This window comes from Venustampulla echinocandica, assembly GCF_003357145.1.
Source record: "Venustampulla echinocandica strain BP 5553 chromosome Unknown scaffold_10, whole genome shotgun sequence".
NCBI lineage: Eukaryota > Fungi > Ascomycota > Leotiomycetes > Helotiales > Pleuroascaceae > Venustampulla > Venustampulla echinocandica.
The window spans coordinates 845146-861013 of NW_022474215.1; the positions used below are offsets into that span (position 1 = coordinate 845146).

Sequence of the window (15868 nt, forward strand, 5' to 3'; positions counted from 1 at the left end):
TTTTCTTCCTTCGCCAGTGACACCAACGATCAGAACTATTGCAGCTGCTTGTCAGCCTATGCCATACTCTTGTTGTTGTATCACTCATGCGAAGCTTTTGCGACACCCTTTATAATACTCTTACTGAACCTAGTTGCGCTCAGTCCCAAGTTTCCAGCGAGTTTCCTCGGAAGTTTTGACAAGTATTGTCGAATGTTTTCCCAGCTAAGTATTTGATCTCCGCTAGCATAGTTACTCACTACCAGTATCCTCAGACTATTTCAAACCATCGACAAACATTAAGGTTGTTGTACCATCACCCATACTCTGCTTCCCAAAGGTAGGATATCGCAAGTTTGCAACCACTGCCTTCCATCCCCACGTCGCGTCGACGACCTCGTCCTTTTTGCTGATCGGGTTTGTAGCATCGGTCTATCGATCTTGAAGGAGCCTCATAGTCCTCTGAATTGGTACACATCTTGCAAATCGCGGTTGTGCATTGATCTTATCGAAGCATACCTAGAATCTGATCTACTACTCCCGAGAAGGCTGCTTTAGGGCATTTTATGGGTCATTTAATCGGTATGCTTGATGATTCTTGTCCGTGGGAATTGCTGATAAGCTCGTAGTCTCAGCTTACCCTTCAACTGAATACCCAAAAGGTACAAATCTTCATCCTGGCACAAGTTACAGCACATGGCGGAGCTTGGTAGGACCTATGTACTTCTAATTCACAAAGTCCTTGCAAAGCTAACCTAATTTCTTAGTTCGTTCAATATGTCTTGTCTGCCTCTTCAGCCTACCGTTGAAGTTCCGAAAGAAAGTAAGAAGCGAAAGGCTAACGATGATGAAGACCTGAGAGGCCCATCGAAACAGCCTGCTCCCGCCTCACAAGATCATGGTACCCAGAAGAGGCTCAGCGCCACAAGGACAGCCTATCAACACTTCCTGGACGCGTATGAAGGGAAGACTAGTAGTCCATTGGGTAGTGATACTCCTAGGAAGACGAAGAATACGATTAAAGGAACTAGTGCCTACAAATGCATGTTGATATTTTCCACCAAAGATGAATCCGTGCTCCTTCCTGCCTGCAAGGAGGATGGAGCGGGGAAATACAGATACCATATTTCATCGCAGAATCCCATGCTCGAAATTAAACTGGGTGTCCCACAACCCCAACCTTTCAAGAGCTCACATTCTCTGTTCATCAGTTCAGAGCAAATCTGTGGCAAGGTTACGCTCAGTGCCATCCGCAACTCGACTACAGGGATGTTTCAACAGGCAGTCACTGACCTTGGACTGCCCCCTATCAGCGACAATGATGAGAAAATTGCGAGTGTCATCGACTCGATCAAGAACCTTCGTCAAGAGAACGGCATAAGATTCTTTCGACTCGCCATCATAGGGCCTCTCTCTGATCCTCGTACTGAGCCAGGATACGTTGGCAGTCAGTCACCTCTGGTCGAGAAAAGAGAAGGAGCTCTGTCGATCCAGTACATAACTGTCGCCCGCATGTCGACCGACCATCTTGACTTCGTGGATAGCTTCTGGGATTATGTCGTTCACCGATTCCAAAAAGATGGCATTTACTGGGGCTATAAGCTGGATCGCCATGTCCCTTTCATCAATTCCGCCAACCCACAAGTCACCCCGTCATATTCCGAGCTGGTGATCATGGGACACGAGAACGCACCATATTTGCCATGGATGCGAGATGAGAGAACCGGGTCCTCCGTTCCACATAAGATGTAGTCCTGGTTTACGTCAGCCCGGGAATTTGAAGCTTTTAATACTGTAGCATTGCTTCAGGACACTGCATTCAAACGTGCGCAGCTTGAGAAGTTCTTCAACATGGGACCCGAAGCTCCTGTTCACATATTGGTGATAGAAGCTGACAATTCGAATCCCTTGCACTTCACCCTGCACATCAAGGCTACGGTTCCGATAGGCGAGACACTTCCTGCCCTTCCCTCCGGGGCCAAATTCAAGATCGAGTGTGCAGACGAAGATAGCGAGGGACTCACCGAACTGGAGTCTAAGCTTATCGATACCCCAGAGGGCCATGTCATGGAGGCAGACTTCCTGTTGGATATCAATTTCCTGGATGCCAATACTCCTTGGGGTTATGGATTCGCCCATGGATACAGGTTCGATGTCAAGCTTTCCATCGAGGCCAATACTATCGCTGCAATGCGCCAACTTCACGCGATATAGGAACTGAGCAAATAGTATGCCTTGAAGGCAAATAAGGAGTGGCAGCAGGATATGGATGCAGCGAAAGCGGCAAGGTTGGAGGATATGTAGAGTACAGCCCTAATAGTATTCAAGAAGAATCTCTCAAAAGATTTGGCACATTCTACATAGAGCACAGCCCTAATAATATACAAGAAGAATCTCTCAAAAGGCTTGGCACATTATGTATAGCTTGCTTTAGTAGTTCTAATATTCAGATATAGAACATGGGATGTGAGATCCCCAGCTCGAGTCCCCCTCCCTTTCCTCAAAATTATTTCTAACCTATCTACTTTAACATGTAACCTATAGTGGATGGCACACAAGACATTCATTTCACTAGATAAGCGCAAACAGAATTTCCTCGTGTTAGGGGACCCAATACGGCATTCGTCTTATCCTCCTTCGGAGCCCTTCCCAACAACTAGTTTGACCTCCTTCGTGTTGCGGGTTTGTCTAATATCTTCTAACACGTACTCGATAGGTGTCGCATAAGTGACAAAATTTTGGTCTTTGCCGCCCTATAACAAAGCAGAACTGTGGCCACAGTCTAGAGACATGTGCAGCCGCCTGATTCAGCGGCATAGGTACCCAGAACGGGATAGCAGCTAGCCCCTCCTCCTCAGGCCTTCCCTCCAAGCCTTGGTGCTCTGTAGCCTGGTCTGGCATCCGCTGCGGCGTGTCACTGTAGGGTATTCAGTTAGGGACTATCTTGACCCGACTGGGAAAGCTAGAGAATCTCCCATTACCTCTAGATATGCCTCGTTTTGGCAGCTTCTAGCTTACTAAACACTAAACACATACACATACACGCAACAATATTGATAGCCCTGCCTTAATCACCAGCAAAATCACCAACTTACATCAATGTCTCACAAAATCTCAAACAATACACAACCAGGGCACACTACTTGTCTTTCCAACTATTATATTAATATTCCAAACCCCTGTATTAAACCCACACACACACTATCTCTATATAAATCCACGCATCTATCCCTAAAATCTCCGAAAACGCCCAATACGGCACCTATTCATCCCTCTAGATTTTCACTAGATCTATCCTTCTTCTTTCTCACCCCTAAAACTAAACATCTCACTATAGTATGCAGCGTGGATGATAATTCTAAATTTTATAACCGCCAAAGGAACGAGTTGGGCCATAGCCATCAATTTTACAAATATACATGCGTGGTGCAAGCCATGTTTTAAAAAGGGTGTTGCATTTGAACCCAAGGAGTCACTTTGCTATGTGCAGATAAAGAGTTTATTCATGCGCCCCTTTCCCAAAAATCTCAAGACACTTACCAAGCCAATCTTCAAAAATATAATGCAAAAAAGGGACAAACTAAGATATACCAGCACCCCCTCGAAAAAGAACGTAGCACGGCAACTTTCAGAGGATATTAACACCTAGTAGTCCTAACTCCCGTTTCGTTAAGCCTCATTCGTGTTACTGCTATAATTGCGAATGGCACCTATAAGATCTTTTAGTACATCGCATCAGAACATGAGTCTCAAAGAGACCATCTATGGCGAAAGCCACCAAAGGAGAGGCTAATAAAATAAGATGGATAGTTCCACTCACCAACAACTCACTCATCATTCCCTCCCCAGCAAGTCTCTCCTCTTGTATTGAACTCATCACAGTTCCCTCCCTTGCACAAGCACTCAAATCCTGTCTACCGTGGCCAAAAGACGCAGTGCGCATCAATACCCTATCATCGCTCCTACTATCCCACTTACTCTCCAATACATGTTTCATCTCGTTCTCGTCTTGCTCCAGATTAGACGTGTCGATGACTCGCATAAATGGCTCAATGTTGCAGTTGTGGAAGAATGCATACATGTTGGGGATTGCTAGGTAGAGGTATGGAATGAACATGTGTGGTTGCTCGGAAGAAAGGCTTGAGAATGTTCCCGAATACATCTCATTTTCGAGAATCGGGAAAAATGTGGGCACTGAGGGGAGTTGAAGAGGGTCGGAATCCTGTGCGGGCAGTTTAGAGTCATGAGACATCCCTATGATAATACGTAAGCCTCGGTCTTTTGCATGTTCGATGTTTTATGAGAGATTTGATTTGATGGCGGCTGCCAATATGACGTACATATATGAGCTGTATCAGTATCATTTTGCTTCATGACCCTCCAAAGGTTATTTGCCAAGTCGATATCCACCGCAATATTCTCGATTGTGCTCGTGCTGCCAGCAAGGCGATGGTAATACTGAAATGATTCATTCGTAGACGTCGTTAAGGACATCTTTGGGCCAAGGTACATTACTGGAGGTGGGAAATCCAGCCAAGGGGATAAACTTCGGAATTCTAATCTCGAGCTAGGGTTGCCATCTACCAAGTCGTTGGTCAGTTAAAGACTCTTTGGGGAGGAGCTAGGATAAATGAGTTGCTGTAATATCAAGGTACAATATCTTTTAGCTCTGGTAACATGGTGGTGTTATGCAAGCTTATGCAATTGTCATGGTCCCAAGTTTCCAACTGATCATGTACACTTCAAATAAAAAAGATGCTGGGGTGGGATGGATAGAATTGGGAAATATGTGGTGTTTTGAACGGCTTACCTGTATCCATGGTGATTCTGGTGTTGAATCCATTGCATGAATTACGAAATTGATGGTACCAAGCAATATCTGGTCCTCCCAGGAATCTATTGACAGTTAGCATAGTAGCCTATGATAACATGACACAGTAAAGATAGGGGATAGAGTAAGAAACTAGCTGCAAGTTTAGATGTAAGTGGTTCGATATACAGTGCCTGACTTGAGCATCTCACCGAGGCGAGGCGAGGCACCCGTATTGTATTTAAAATTCCATACCAAAAGCAAGGGATTAGTAGAATTAGTTCAAAGAAAATTGAAGGCACCCACCCAATAAAAGGGGACACGCAGAGTACAACCCTAACAACATTCAAGAAGATTTTCCCAAAAAGTTTGACACATCCCTTACGGCTTGCTTTAATGGTTTTTGTATTCAGATCCAAAACATGGGATGTAACATCCCCCAGCGAACCTAGCGATATGCAAACGAGAGCACCTAGAGGAAAAACCAGCACAATGTTTCCAAGTATTGTTGCAGTCATTTCTAAACCTTCGCCGACTGATCTATGAGTTGAATGTTTGTCGGGTCGTATCCAAAATGCGATGTGGAGATACAATAGCGCGGCAAGTCCAGCGTAAACACACACAAGGATACTACAAAGCAGAATCGTCTTCTTCAAGGAATTGTACGGTATATTACTGAGCCTTCCCCGGAATCTCTTAAAGGCGGTCGGTTTCTTTGGCTCCACCCGAGGACGGCCCTCGCAACTTGATGTACAAGAACGATTGCAAGGACCTGGGTGGCAGGCATTATTGCATCCCATCAAAATTCCATGCGTGCAAGGTGCTGGTTTCCCGCAGGTATCCCCACAGGAATTCGGTGCTTGAGAGCCATATATGGTGGATCTCAAGTTAAAAGGCTGCTTTCTGCACCAACACATGGCCTCGGAAATACCATCGACACAGGCTGAGCAGGTTGGACAGTTCCATGTTACTCCTAAGTCCTGACCGCGCGGTACGATCGTGTGGCTGGCATCCGCCCATGCCCTTGCACATCGGAAATGGAAGACATTGTGGCAGGTTTTACAGTCCCACATTTTGTGTGCTGTTGTGGTGCCTGGGGTGATGGTATCGGTGCAGATGGGGCATATATATCTTTAAATGTTAACGGAGATATTATCTCGAACGGGGTGACTTGCTGTCCATTGGTAATATCTTCGATGATACGTCTTCCTCGATCAAGCGCATGAGATGATCCACACCGCATACCTTGCAATTCTTCCCCTTGCTCCTCGATACTAGTGCTAGACCGTTTGGAGGCTCGATTAAATAAAGGTAGTACCATGCTGATAGGTTGTGCAGTGCCCTTCAGACTACTCTTTGATAAGTATTAGAGATTAAAGATTTGCGAATATGATGAAGACGCGAGGTGAATATTGAGCACGAAATAAGTTTTGGTGGGAAATAATGGACTGGGAAGGAAAGAGGGTTTTGCTCGAACAATCCTTTCTAAAGTGGTAGTTTGCTCACCATAGCGTACCTACCTTGGTAGGTTGAAACATTGCAACTGCAAGCCATTTTGAGCCCTAACCTTCTTGGATACTAGAATTTAGGTACCTGGAGGGTTTTGGTGGGAAAACTCATGTTATGGGACTAGACAGCTCTAGCGTACCATGCCCTGGCAGAATCTCGAAACTTGTATGCCATTTTAGGGACAAACTAAAGCAAAGGTGGTAACACCAGGATATCTTTGGGCCAAAATGCAAGTTTAAACCATAACAGAATTCAAGAATCTCCCAAAACGTTTGACACATCCCCTACGGCTTGCTTTAGAGGTTGTGTATTCAGATCCAGAACATGTAACCTACATTTAATAGCATACAAGATAATCATTGCACGCAAGAGTCAAACGCCTTGTCGAACAATCTGGACGGCGTAATAATGGCGATGAAACCAGAGAACCCCGACTTCACATATTACTACCTTGGCCTTCCCGGAAATCCCAAATTATTGGCACGAAGCAGCACTATACCATGGGAGGGTATACCCATAGTTGATACGCCAGGTGGACATGAGGGGCCTCGCGGTCAAGCAGCCAAACTCGCCTTCGTTATTACGCACCACCCTCTCCGCGGAAAGCTTGATAACGGCCTACGCGATAATATTAGACACGTGCTAGCTACTATGCAACCGTGTAGGTGGATATCGGTAGATTACCTAAGGATTGGGTACAATGAAGTTGAACAGAACAATCCTGTTGTGATCCTTGTTACTGCTGAAGAGGATCAGGTGCCACGAGCAGAAGCAGAGAGGGTAGTTGGCGCTATATCTTCGGAGTGCAGGAGGTGAGTTGCTCTACCTTGTACGAGAAATAGCATATTTCGATAAATTCTGGTGCCGTTATTACTTATAAAGATTCTACCCCCAGGAGCAGTCTGGGGCTTTCCTACATAGCCCCTTCTAACAACTATAATTATTCGTATACGCTACTAACTAGTACTTTTCTAGGGCTGATTTACCCGACGTAGAGGTGGAGGTTAAAGAGGGCCGCCGAGCAGAACTCGCAGGGGGACTCCCGAGTGATGAACCACTGATTCATCCAATCGATTATCCTCTCGTTGGGGCCTCCATTGCAATAGCCCAGAAACACACTACTGTACTCGGCGGCTGCGGTACACTCGGCGGCTATGTCTTAATAGATGGTAAAGTCATGGGGCTTACTAACCACCATGTCGCATTCGGATCGTCACGCCTTGAAGCCTTCCCTACCCAGGATGAGGCGCCCGCGGGCGTTTCGTATACCATTCTTCAGCCAGCGGGGAAAGATATTGAAACTAAAGCTAGCCTCCTCAAGCACCACATTAAAATTTTGGAAAAAGACCTAGCCCGGGCCCTGGTGAGTACTACGCGAAACCCAGCCAGTTACCAACAGCGAATTTCAGATGTCAAGCGCGAGTTACAGAGCTTAATGGAATGGACACCTGAAAAGTCTACCCTCGGAAAACGCTGGAGGAGTTCCGGCATACGAATCCGGAATGGAGCTAAGGATCGTCGTTTTAGGCTGGATTGGCCTTAATTGAACTGGAGAATCCTAAGAGGATTCACAACCAAGAGATGTTGAAAAATGAGGTATAGATTCATTGCTTTGTGACTTAACAAAGTATTTTTTGCTAATAAATTTGTAGCTGCCCACTTACCAGCTAAACAGTATACAGAATGAGCCTTGTTTTTCTGCTGCTATGTGTGCCGCCTGCGAGACTAAATCAGTTGGCGACATGCCACCATTTTTAAAGAGAAGCTTGACCTTTCAGGAGGTTCTTTATAGGCAAGCTACCGCTGAGGATAACAACAACAAATATGTCGTATGGAAGTGTGGGCGAACAACCCACTTTACATTTGGCATTGTTTCAGGGATATTGTCGGACTATAAGTCTTCTCGCGGTGTCGTCACGGATGAACTCATGGTAACCGACTATAACAAGCAGGGGGGGCGGTCACATTACCCCTTTTCAACAGCCGGAGGTCAAACTAGTTGTTAGGAAGCAGGATGAGACGAGTGTCGTATTCGGTCCACCGATACGTTCGGAATGGTGTGGGTAATAAAGGCGGCGCAAAAAAAGCGTCACAATAGTGGCACGAGTAACACAAGAAGAGTATGGTTCTAATCGTGGCACTGAAGAAAGGATAAAAGGAAGAAAGAAGAACACCTGGGTGCCTCTAAATTCAACTGGCTGGAAAGTACTACTCGAATTGGCAAGAATGACCCACGACAGGCAGCCGCCCTCAACTCTAACATCATGTAATCATTGAGTCACTATTTCTCGATTACTGTCCTGCTTAGGGCAATTTTTTAGACCGAACTGGTTCTATTCCAACCGCAAAAAAACTAGAGCTCCTGCTTAGAAACAAGCTGGGAATACCATGCTAATGTCTTACGGGAAGTGAGACTGCAAATTGGCATGTCTCTTATTGAAGAGGAAGGGAGAATTAAAACTGTCAGTTGAAGAAGTATCCGGTGGAGCTCGGTGTGACTTCACCCTGAGGGTATAAATCGGAATTCTGCCGAGCTCAAGGCGAAAGTAATTCGCAAAAAGGGGACGGTTACTGCTGTTGCTTTTGCCTTCTCCCTTTTGATCCTGTTCAAAATACGTCAACATATGGTCTTTAAATACTTTATCACATAATCAGCAGAGCCAGTATTTCCAAACCTGAATTTGATATTGAATTTTGAGTTATTGTACAATCATAATCCGCTTGCTTTTGCATCCTCCCAGTCATGAGCGCCGCCCGATGCCTTCACCTGATATATTTATCACACCTAACACGATAATGACTTTGATTCCCACTATGTGTCTAATTAGACTTCCAGAAGAGCTATCCTAGCATCTTTGGAGGATTAAGGGCTAGCTGCACGAGCTTTGGATTTCGAGGTTGCGCCGCTCTTGACACGCTTGGCGGTTGGGCGATTGATATGGTGCTCGGGGATCCAGCTCTCATCATATGCCTTTTGAGCCAATGCGCCGGTGGTGACAGCGGGTCCATCTGCGCCAATGACGGAAACTTGGTCCTTGGGAGCGACAGCCTTCTTCGAGCCTCCGGATGAACGCTTGGCGCGCTCTCCACCTTTGCCTCCACGCTTTGTTTGTGGGAAGAGAGCCTCGATCCAGGTCTTGTAGACAAAGTACATAGTTCCACCAGCAGCGCCGAGGAGTACAAGATACAGGAAGAGACTATGCATGGGTTAGATTGCGAACTTGAAATACGTGGGGGATGAGATGGCTAGATTTGTGCTTACATTTGGGGATCGAAGAAGCTAGTGGCAGCTTCAACAACACTAACCGTCCCATTGAAGGCCTGAACCTGATAAACTTCGCCAGCCTTGCTGGTCAGAACAGCAACGAGGTTGAGGCGCAAATCTTGCGGGTTCAAGTCGGTGGTGAAGCTGAAAGGAAGCGTGGCCTTCTCGCCGGCTGGGATCTCGACATCGTATCGAGTAGCGGTAATATTGCGGACAATGGCAGCACTTGGGTGCAAGTCTGCCTTCAACGGCTGTAGAGTTGACAATGCACCTCCGACAATAGCTACATGTACTGGCTCGGACTCATCGTTCGAGAAATCCACCAGGGCTTGTGTCGCGTGGCCATTAATCAGCTTGACGCCGAAGACCTCGGACTGAGGGAAGGAAGCAGAGACCGAGACGGCAAGATTGGCGGTCACAGGAGGGCTCTCGAGCTTTTCTTCGACCTGCAAGGCAATGGTGTTAGCATTTCCGAAGCTCTGTTCTCTTGTGGCCAGAATTGCATCATCGTCAACTTACAACATCTGTCGCGAAAACGCTGACGGTGCGGAGCGCAAGCAATGCGAGGGTTGCATATTTGTACATTGCCATGATGCCGATTGATTGCTGTCCTGGATTGAAGGCAGAACTGTTGTTACAAAGCGGAGAAGGGGACGGAGAGTTTAAGTTCTACAATGCTCGCTCGTTCGCGTGGCTGTTGGCCTTCTCCTGCGATCTGGTGCAATCTGGCTGCTCCTTAGCGAACGGAGCTAATCTTTAACTGGTGACGACCTGCGGGTCTCGGGGAAACACCGCGAATTCTGGAGAGTCCCTGGTACGGAACTTACAAGCACTTGGGGTTCGAAATACGGTCGAAGGATATAATCGACTTTCTCCTCGAATATCTGCTAAAAGCAAATGGAATAAATTACGGGAATTCATAGTTTCATACGCATTTCGAGACTGCAAAACATGAATCTTGACACATGTATTGCTTCGTTACACTACTTTTACTATGTAACATACATTGGCCGGGCGGAACCACGGGAGATCTGATCTCATATCTCCATCTGCCTTATTTAAATAGTCCTAAACCATTCCAACGGATGTTTTTGCCATGTGCAGTATGTGCCATTTCAATTTATAGGGCGCGTCATGTGACAGCATTTGCTGGTCGTCAGACAGCGGACGAGTTGGCAAACGAAGGAAATGCACAGGTTACGTCTATATTCAACTCATCGAGGAACATCTAGGAATTGTTAAGTCCAAATAGGATTCTAGGTCATTAATTATATCTCCTATATCTTTGCTCTCGGTCTCCACTTGGCGTAAGGATGTTCCTTGCCATCTGGGATCAAATGATCCACAGCTCCAGTGTTCAGCAGGCCCGGATGAACCTGCGAGAGATCTGTGACACCCATCATGCGCATCGTAGTCTCCAGCTCATCTTTCAGAACTGCAATCGTCATTAGCGTCAATCCGAACGGAATAAGGCCTCCAACAGGGAGAACTTACTATCAACGTATTTTTCTATCCCATCTTGTCCATAATTGAGTGCAAACAAGAAGCCTCTCCCAATCCCCACGCTCCTGGCGCCCAGACATAAGGCTTTGAAGATATCCGTCCCGCGCATGATCCCGCCATCGACAAACACCTCCATCTTGTCGAAAACCTCCGGGCAGCACTTCTGCAGCTCAAGTAAAACAAGTATCGGGGCCGGTGCGGTATCCAAACTCCTTCCTCCATGGTTACTTAACACAATGCCCTCGATGCCGCTTTCCATAGCTCGCTTCGCATCCATAGCGGTTTGAACACCTTTCAAAATAATAGGGAGCTTCGTGCACCTCCTTAACCAAGGCAAATCATCCCAGCTCAGGCTCGAATCGATAAAGCCCCCCATGATCCTACCTAACGCTCCTCCCTTGGCGTCATTTTTCGCCTTCACCCCGCTCATAGGAGTACTGGTGTTCTCGTCTGCCTTAACCCTTTCATCGGCTTCCCTTTTGCCAGGAACAGGTGCATCAACAGTAACGAAAATGCCCTTGGCCCCGAGCTCCTCCACATGTTTCAACAACGCTTCGGTCTTGTGCCTCTGCTTGTCGACGTACAATTGGAAGAAAAGTGGCAACTCCGTTTCCCCTTCAAGAGCCCCATATGTCACCTCTCCAGCGACACTCTCAAAAATCTCACCAACAGGGAATGATGCGGCTGTGGAAATGCATTGCGGGACTCCTGCCTTCCGGCACCCTCTTGCAATCTCCTTTTCGCCCTCGGTATGTACTAACTTCGCCATTGAAGCAGGTGCGCAAAATATGGGCACACTCATCTTCTGCCCTAACATAGATGTCCGAGTATCCACATCCTTCACATTCGTTAATATCTGTGGGCGTAATCCAATATCTGTATATGCAGAGTTGTTGCGCGCTTTGGTATGTAGATCAGTCGCTGCAGCTGAGTAGAATGCCCAGGTTTTCGGCGTGAGAGTCTGCCGGGCGGCAGATACGAAATCGTAGGTGCTGATCAGCGAATCGAGGGGTGGTTTGGCATCCCATGAGAAAGAGGACGAAATCGACGGTGCATGTTTCGCCCATTCATCTGTTATGCTCGCCGGGTCGAGAGTCCCCAAGGCTTTCGAGGAGGGAAGTGAGGTCTTAATGAGGGATGGGGCATGGATTTCGGAATAGGCTATCGTTGCGTCGCGGCCAGCATAGCGGTGTATGACTCTTGAGAGTTAGTGATGGTGATGAGGCCGATGGGTTGAAGGGAGAGAAAACATACTGGCAGCTCCCCCAGGGTGCTCCGGAGCGAATTCCGTGAGATCGTAGACGGCATCGTCTACGACTATCCACAGATCTTCGGAGATGTTGTGCTTGGAAACTTCCTGAGCTGAAATGAGTGGTGCCATGATTGTTCTGGTGCTACGTTTTAGCTATTTCCCTCCCAATATCAGTTGAAGCACCAGAGCAGACAAAAGAGAACGAGCGCGAGATTGCTTTAAAAGAAGTCATATTGAGTTAGCTTAGTTATATAAATAAATACATCTATGGAATATGTAGCATTGTAGAAGCGGGAGCGGAAGTAATGGAACTCTTCAACTGCGCGTTTCGTTCGCGGGACAATGTCCCCCGAGACTCGGCAAAGCTTCCCTGCTAGGCGGCGGGTCGTGGGAATGCATGTCAGATGAAATCACCGAGCACAGCTATATAATTAAGCATGTTGTGTCCCATACATATCGTAGTGGCCAGAATCCATAGAGGGTATTCTAGTTGGTTTCAAAAGCGTCGTTTGCGAGCCTGGGTAGATGTTGTTAAGTAAACACCTCCACTTCAGGTACGTAGGACTAAGAAGCAGTGGAGATGCGGGGAAGTTCACGCCTCCACGCCCGACTGCCGGGCTGCCAATAGCCTTGCAGTTACACGGCGCCTTCGGTGATAATGGGACGAAGGATTTTGGATGGAGGCCGAGGTTAATTCTTAATCCCCCTCTTCACTCCTCATCCAAATGTCTGTGACCAGTGCGTTCCAAGCGTTCTGAGACATAGAAAAAGCAAAGCTGTGTGAACCGAGACTCAAGTACCTTTCGATATCTGGAGGGAAGAAGAGCGATTGTCCGTCTCTACTCTTCAACGACTTCATAATGGCCAATATTGCCTCGAAAGTCGCCATAGTTGGCGCAGTTTTTGTTGCGGTTTTATATCAATTCGTCTTCAAGACTCTTTTATTCGATGTTCTTGGTTATGGCCGCACAGTTACTTCCATCAAGGACTATCCTCATCTCCAGTGTGAGCAGGTAACTGAGCTTGGCCTGGAAGGATGCGAGGATATGTGGTTGCATGAGAAGACAGGCTTCCTCTATATGGCTTGCTCGGACACTCGATCCCGTTTGGAATGGCTTCCTGCGTTAGTCTTCGCTTCTTATATGCCCCGATCAAAGTAGCTAATGGTAGTAGGATTGACCATCTCAACGCCTCAGGTCGTGGCACCACCGACCGCATTGCAGTTCTCGACACTCGCGGCGAAGGCCGGCTGGCATCTCGCATTCAATGGCTGTCGACTGAGAATTTCTCTGGTGTTAACGGCGATGGAACCTTAAACCTCCACGGCTTGGACGTTCGAGCAGACAAGCACACTGACATGCTACGGATCCTTCTGGTTAACCATCGCCCCCCAATTGATCCTGTTACTGGCGAGCTTCTCGATGCCACGAAAGTTGGGGCAAACTCAACAATCGAGGAATTTCAGTCGAAAGCTGGCAGCTCGACAATGCGACACATTCGTACATACTTCAACGACGTCATCCAAACACCAAACCGAGTGGCGTGGGTAAATGATCACGCTTTTGTCTTCACCAACGACCACAACGCTAAAGTCGGCACGGTATATATTCTCTCCCATATTCATGTTAATCAGTAACTAACACTGTCAGCTACGAGGACTGGAAATGTTTACTGGTGGCGGAAATGTTGGCTATTGCGATCGAAACCGCTGTAACATCGCCTATTCATCGGGCTTCAACTTCGCCAATGGCCTCGTGCGAGGCCGCGATGGCCTGATATACGTACCCAGTACCGTTGGCCGAGACATCCAAGTCTTCTCCCTTTCTCAAGACCATCTTCTGCAGAAAGTCCACACCATCAAAGGGATTTTACCAACCGACAATCTGGCTGTCGATGGCAAAGGAGATATCTATGCGGCTTCTTTCCCCAAAGGATATATATGGACCCAGGGCACCAAAGATCCATTTGGCGTCCACCCACCATCCGCAGTCTTGAAGATCAACAGGGCTGGGAAGGGGTATACAGGGAAGAGTAGGAAGGTTGCCGCTGAGGCATCTCTCGATGGGGACTTTGTGGTCGAGAAGGTCTTCGAAGATGACGGAAGTGTCCTGCCAGGAGCCACAGTTGCAGTGCATGATTCTCAGACCGGGAGATTCTTCCTGGGAGGGGTTATGGCGCCCTACATAGCGATTTGTGAGACGAAGTGAGCGATATGAAAGTCACGACGTGTTAAATATATTTTCAGTTTGTATTTTACCTCGTATATTTGACATTGACCGTGTAGCCACCACGCCTTAGCCAGTCGTTCATTTACCAATGGGATTAGCTCCGGGTTACAATATTCGTATACCATGGCCATCATAAGGCACTAGGTACACCATACTTTGTATTCGGTAGGTAATGGAGCTGGCCGATTGAGCTACTTCTGTATTTTAAGTAGGCCCAATGAGTGGTCAGGTTAACCATAAATGCACCTACACAGCCGCGGACTTCTCTACTTGTCCCCTGTTCAATCGACAAGCAAATGAGAAGCTGGGGCAAGATCAAGTCTGATCAGATGCAGTAATATTTGGAGAACGGTACCTATGGGATATCCTTGATTACCCTCTCCATCTAAATCCAGCTTGATCCATTTGTATAGTCCTCCGGAGTAACAACCCAGATAAAACGCAGAGAGGTATCATTTCGCCAGCATAGCAATCATAAGACGGCGTAAACCGATGTCGTTTGCGGACAGCCTTGCAGATCTAACTACTTCTTCGGTTTCTTTGCAGGCTGCTTCGCAGGTTTCTTCGCCTTGACTGGCTTCGCCTCTTCCTCGTCTTCATCCTCGTCGTCCTCATCATCCTCATCGGCATCATCTTCCGCAGCTCTCTTGCCACCAGAACCAGCTCCCTCCAGCAATTTGATGAATTGGCCTTCATCCAAAATCTCAATGTTCAGACCCTCGATTTGCTCCAGTTTTTTCGGGCCCGCATCATTTCCCACAACAACAAAGTCGGTCTTCTTGCTCAGCGACTTCGTAAGTTTACCACCATATGCGGTCACTAGTGCTTCCGCATTCTTTCTGCCAATTGTCGGTGGAACGCCCGTGACAACGATCGTCTTTCCCGAAAGAACGTCGCCGGAACCAGCGAGGAGATCATTGACATTGTTAGGAAGGTCGGAGTCTGTCGGCTTTCCGGGTTTCGCGGCGTTTGCAGCGCGCTGCTCGGCGGGTGGCTTGGTCTTCTTCACAGCTATATTGGCTTTTGGGGCTGGTTCCTCCTCGTCGACCTGGATGCTTCCTCCCTGCAGCTCAAGTGTCTCCACCTTCCATCCCTCGCCTAGGCTGGCGACGCGTGTGCTGGCTAGGCCAGGGGAGGCATGGACAGAGTCGATCGCATTAGCCTTGATGACGATGTAGACTGGAGATGCGGTCGCTGTCGCAGCCTTGGGTGTCTTGGCTTTGGGCGGCATGATTAATTCAATGCGATTTGGTAGCCGGCGATTATTTTGAAAGGTAAGTTGCGGTTGATTAGTGGAGGACGAGAGGAAGATGACCGCTACA

General features: G+C 47.4%; 8 protein-coding genes across 8 annotated transcripts; 4 read left to right on the top strand and 4 right to left on the bottom strand.

Annotated features, from left to right (window-relative positions):
• Positions 1–756: 756 nt before the first annotated feature.
• Positions 757–1731, top strand: BP5553_09434 (uncharacterized protein; the record flags this gene model as incomplete). Its single annotated transcript, XM_032018057.1, has 1 exon — positions 757–1731. The coding sequence occupies one exon, from the start codon at positions 757–759 to the stop codon at positions 1729–1731; it is 975 nt and encodes a 324-aa protein (XP_031865964.1).
• Positions 1732–1830: 99 nt separating this feature from the next.
• Positions 1831–2193, top strand: BP5553_09435 (uncharacterized protein; the record flags this gene model as incomplete). The annotated part of the gene is made up of 1 exon (XM_032018058.1): positions 1831–2193. The coding sequence occupies one exon, from the start codon at positions 1831–1833 to the stop codon at positions 2191–2193; it is 363 nt and encodes a 120-aa protein (XP_031865965.1).
• Positions 2194–3648: 1455 nt separating this feature from the next.
• Positions 3649–4473, bottom strand: BP5553_09436 (uncharacterized protein; the record flags this gene model as incomplete). The annotated part of the gene is made up of 3 exons (XM_032018059.1): positions 3649–3689; positions 3811–4233; positions 4320–4473. 3 exons carry the CDS (start codon positions 4471–4473, stop codon positions 3649–3651), a joined length of 618 nt encoding a protein of 205 aa, XP_031865966.1.
• Positions 4474–6706: 2233 nt separating this feature from the next.
• On the top strand, positions 6707–7841 carry BP5553_09437 (uncharacterized protein; the record flags this gene model as incomplete). Its single annotated transcript, XM_032018060.1, has 2 exons — positions 6707–7110; positions 7274–7841. 2 exons carry the CDS (start codon positions 6707–6709, stop codon positions 7839–7841), a joined length of 972 nt encoding a protein of 323 aa, XP_031865967.1.
• A 1320-nt stretch (positions 7842–9161) lies between these two features.
• On the bottom strand, positions 9162–10154 carry BP5553_09438 (Uncharacterized protein; the record flags this gene model as incomplete). The annotated part of the gene is made up of 3 exons (XM_032018061.1): positions 9162–9495; positions 9561–10009; positions 10083–10154. 3 exons carry the CDS (start codon positions 10152–10154, stop codon positions 9162–9164), a joined length of 855 nt encoding a protein of 284 aa, XP_031865968.1.
• A 686-nt stretch (positions 10155–10840) lies between these two features.
• On the bottom strand, positions 10841–12447 carry BP5553_09439 (Uncharacterized protein; the record flags this gene model as incomplete). Its single annotated transcript, XM_032018062.1, has 3 exons — positions 10841–10998; positions 11058–12263; positions 12321–12447. The coding sequence occupies 3 exons, from the start codon at positions 12445–12447 to the stop codon at positions 10841–10843; spliced, it is 1491 nt and encodes a 496-aa protein (XP_031865969.1).
• Positions 12448–13178: 731 nt separating this feature from the next.
• Positions 13179–14525, top strand: BP5553_09440 (uncharacterized protein; the record flags this gene model as incomplete). Its single annotated transcript, XM_032018063.1, has 3 exons — positions 13179–13441; positions 13492–13918; positions 13968–14525. The coding sequence occupies 3 exons, from the start codon at positions 13179–13181 to the stop codon at positions 14523–14525; spliced, it is 1248 nt and encodes a 415-aa protein (XP_031865970.1).
• Positions 14526–15069: 544 nt separating this feature from the next.
• On the bottom strand, positions 15070–15777 carry BP5553_09441 (uncharacterized protein; the record flags this gene model as incomplete). Its single annotated transcript, XM_032018064.1, has 1 exon — positions 15070–15777. One exon carries the CDS (start codon positions 15775–15777, stop codon positions 15070–15072), a length of 708 nt encoding a protein of 235 aa, XP_031865971.1.
• Between the last annotated feature and the right edge of the window lie 91 nt (positions 15778–15868).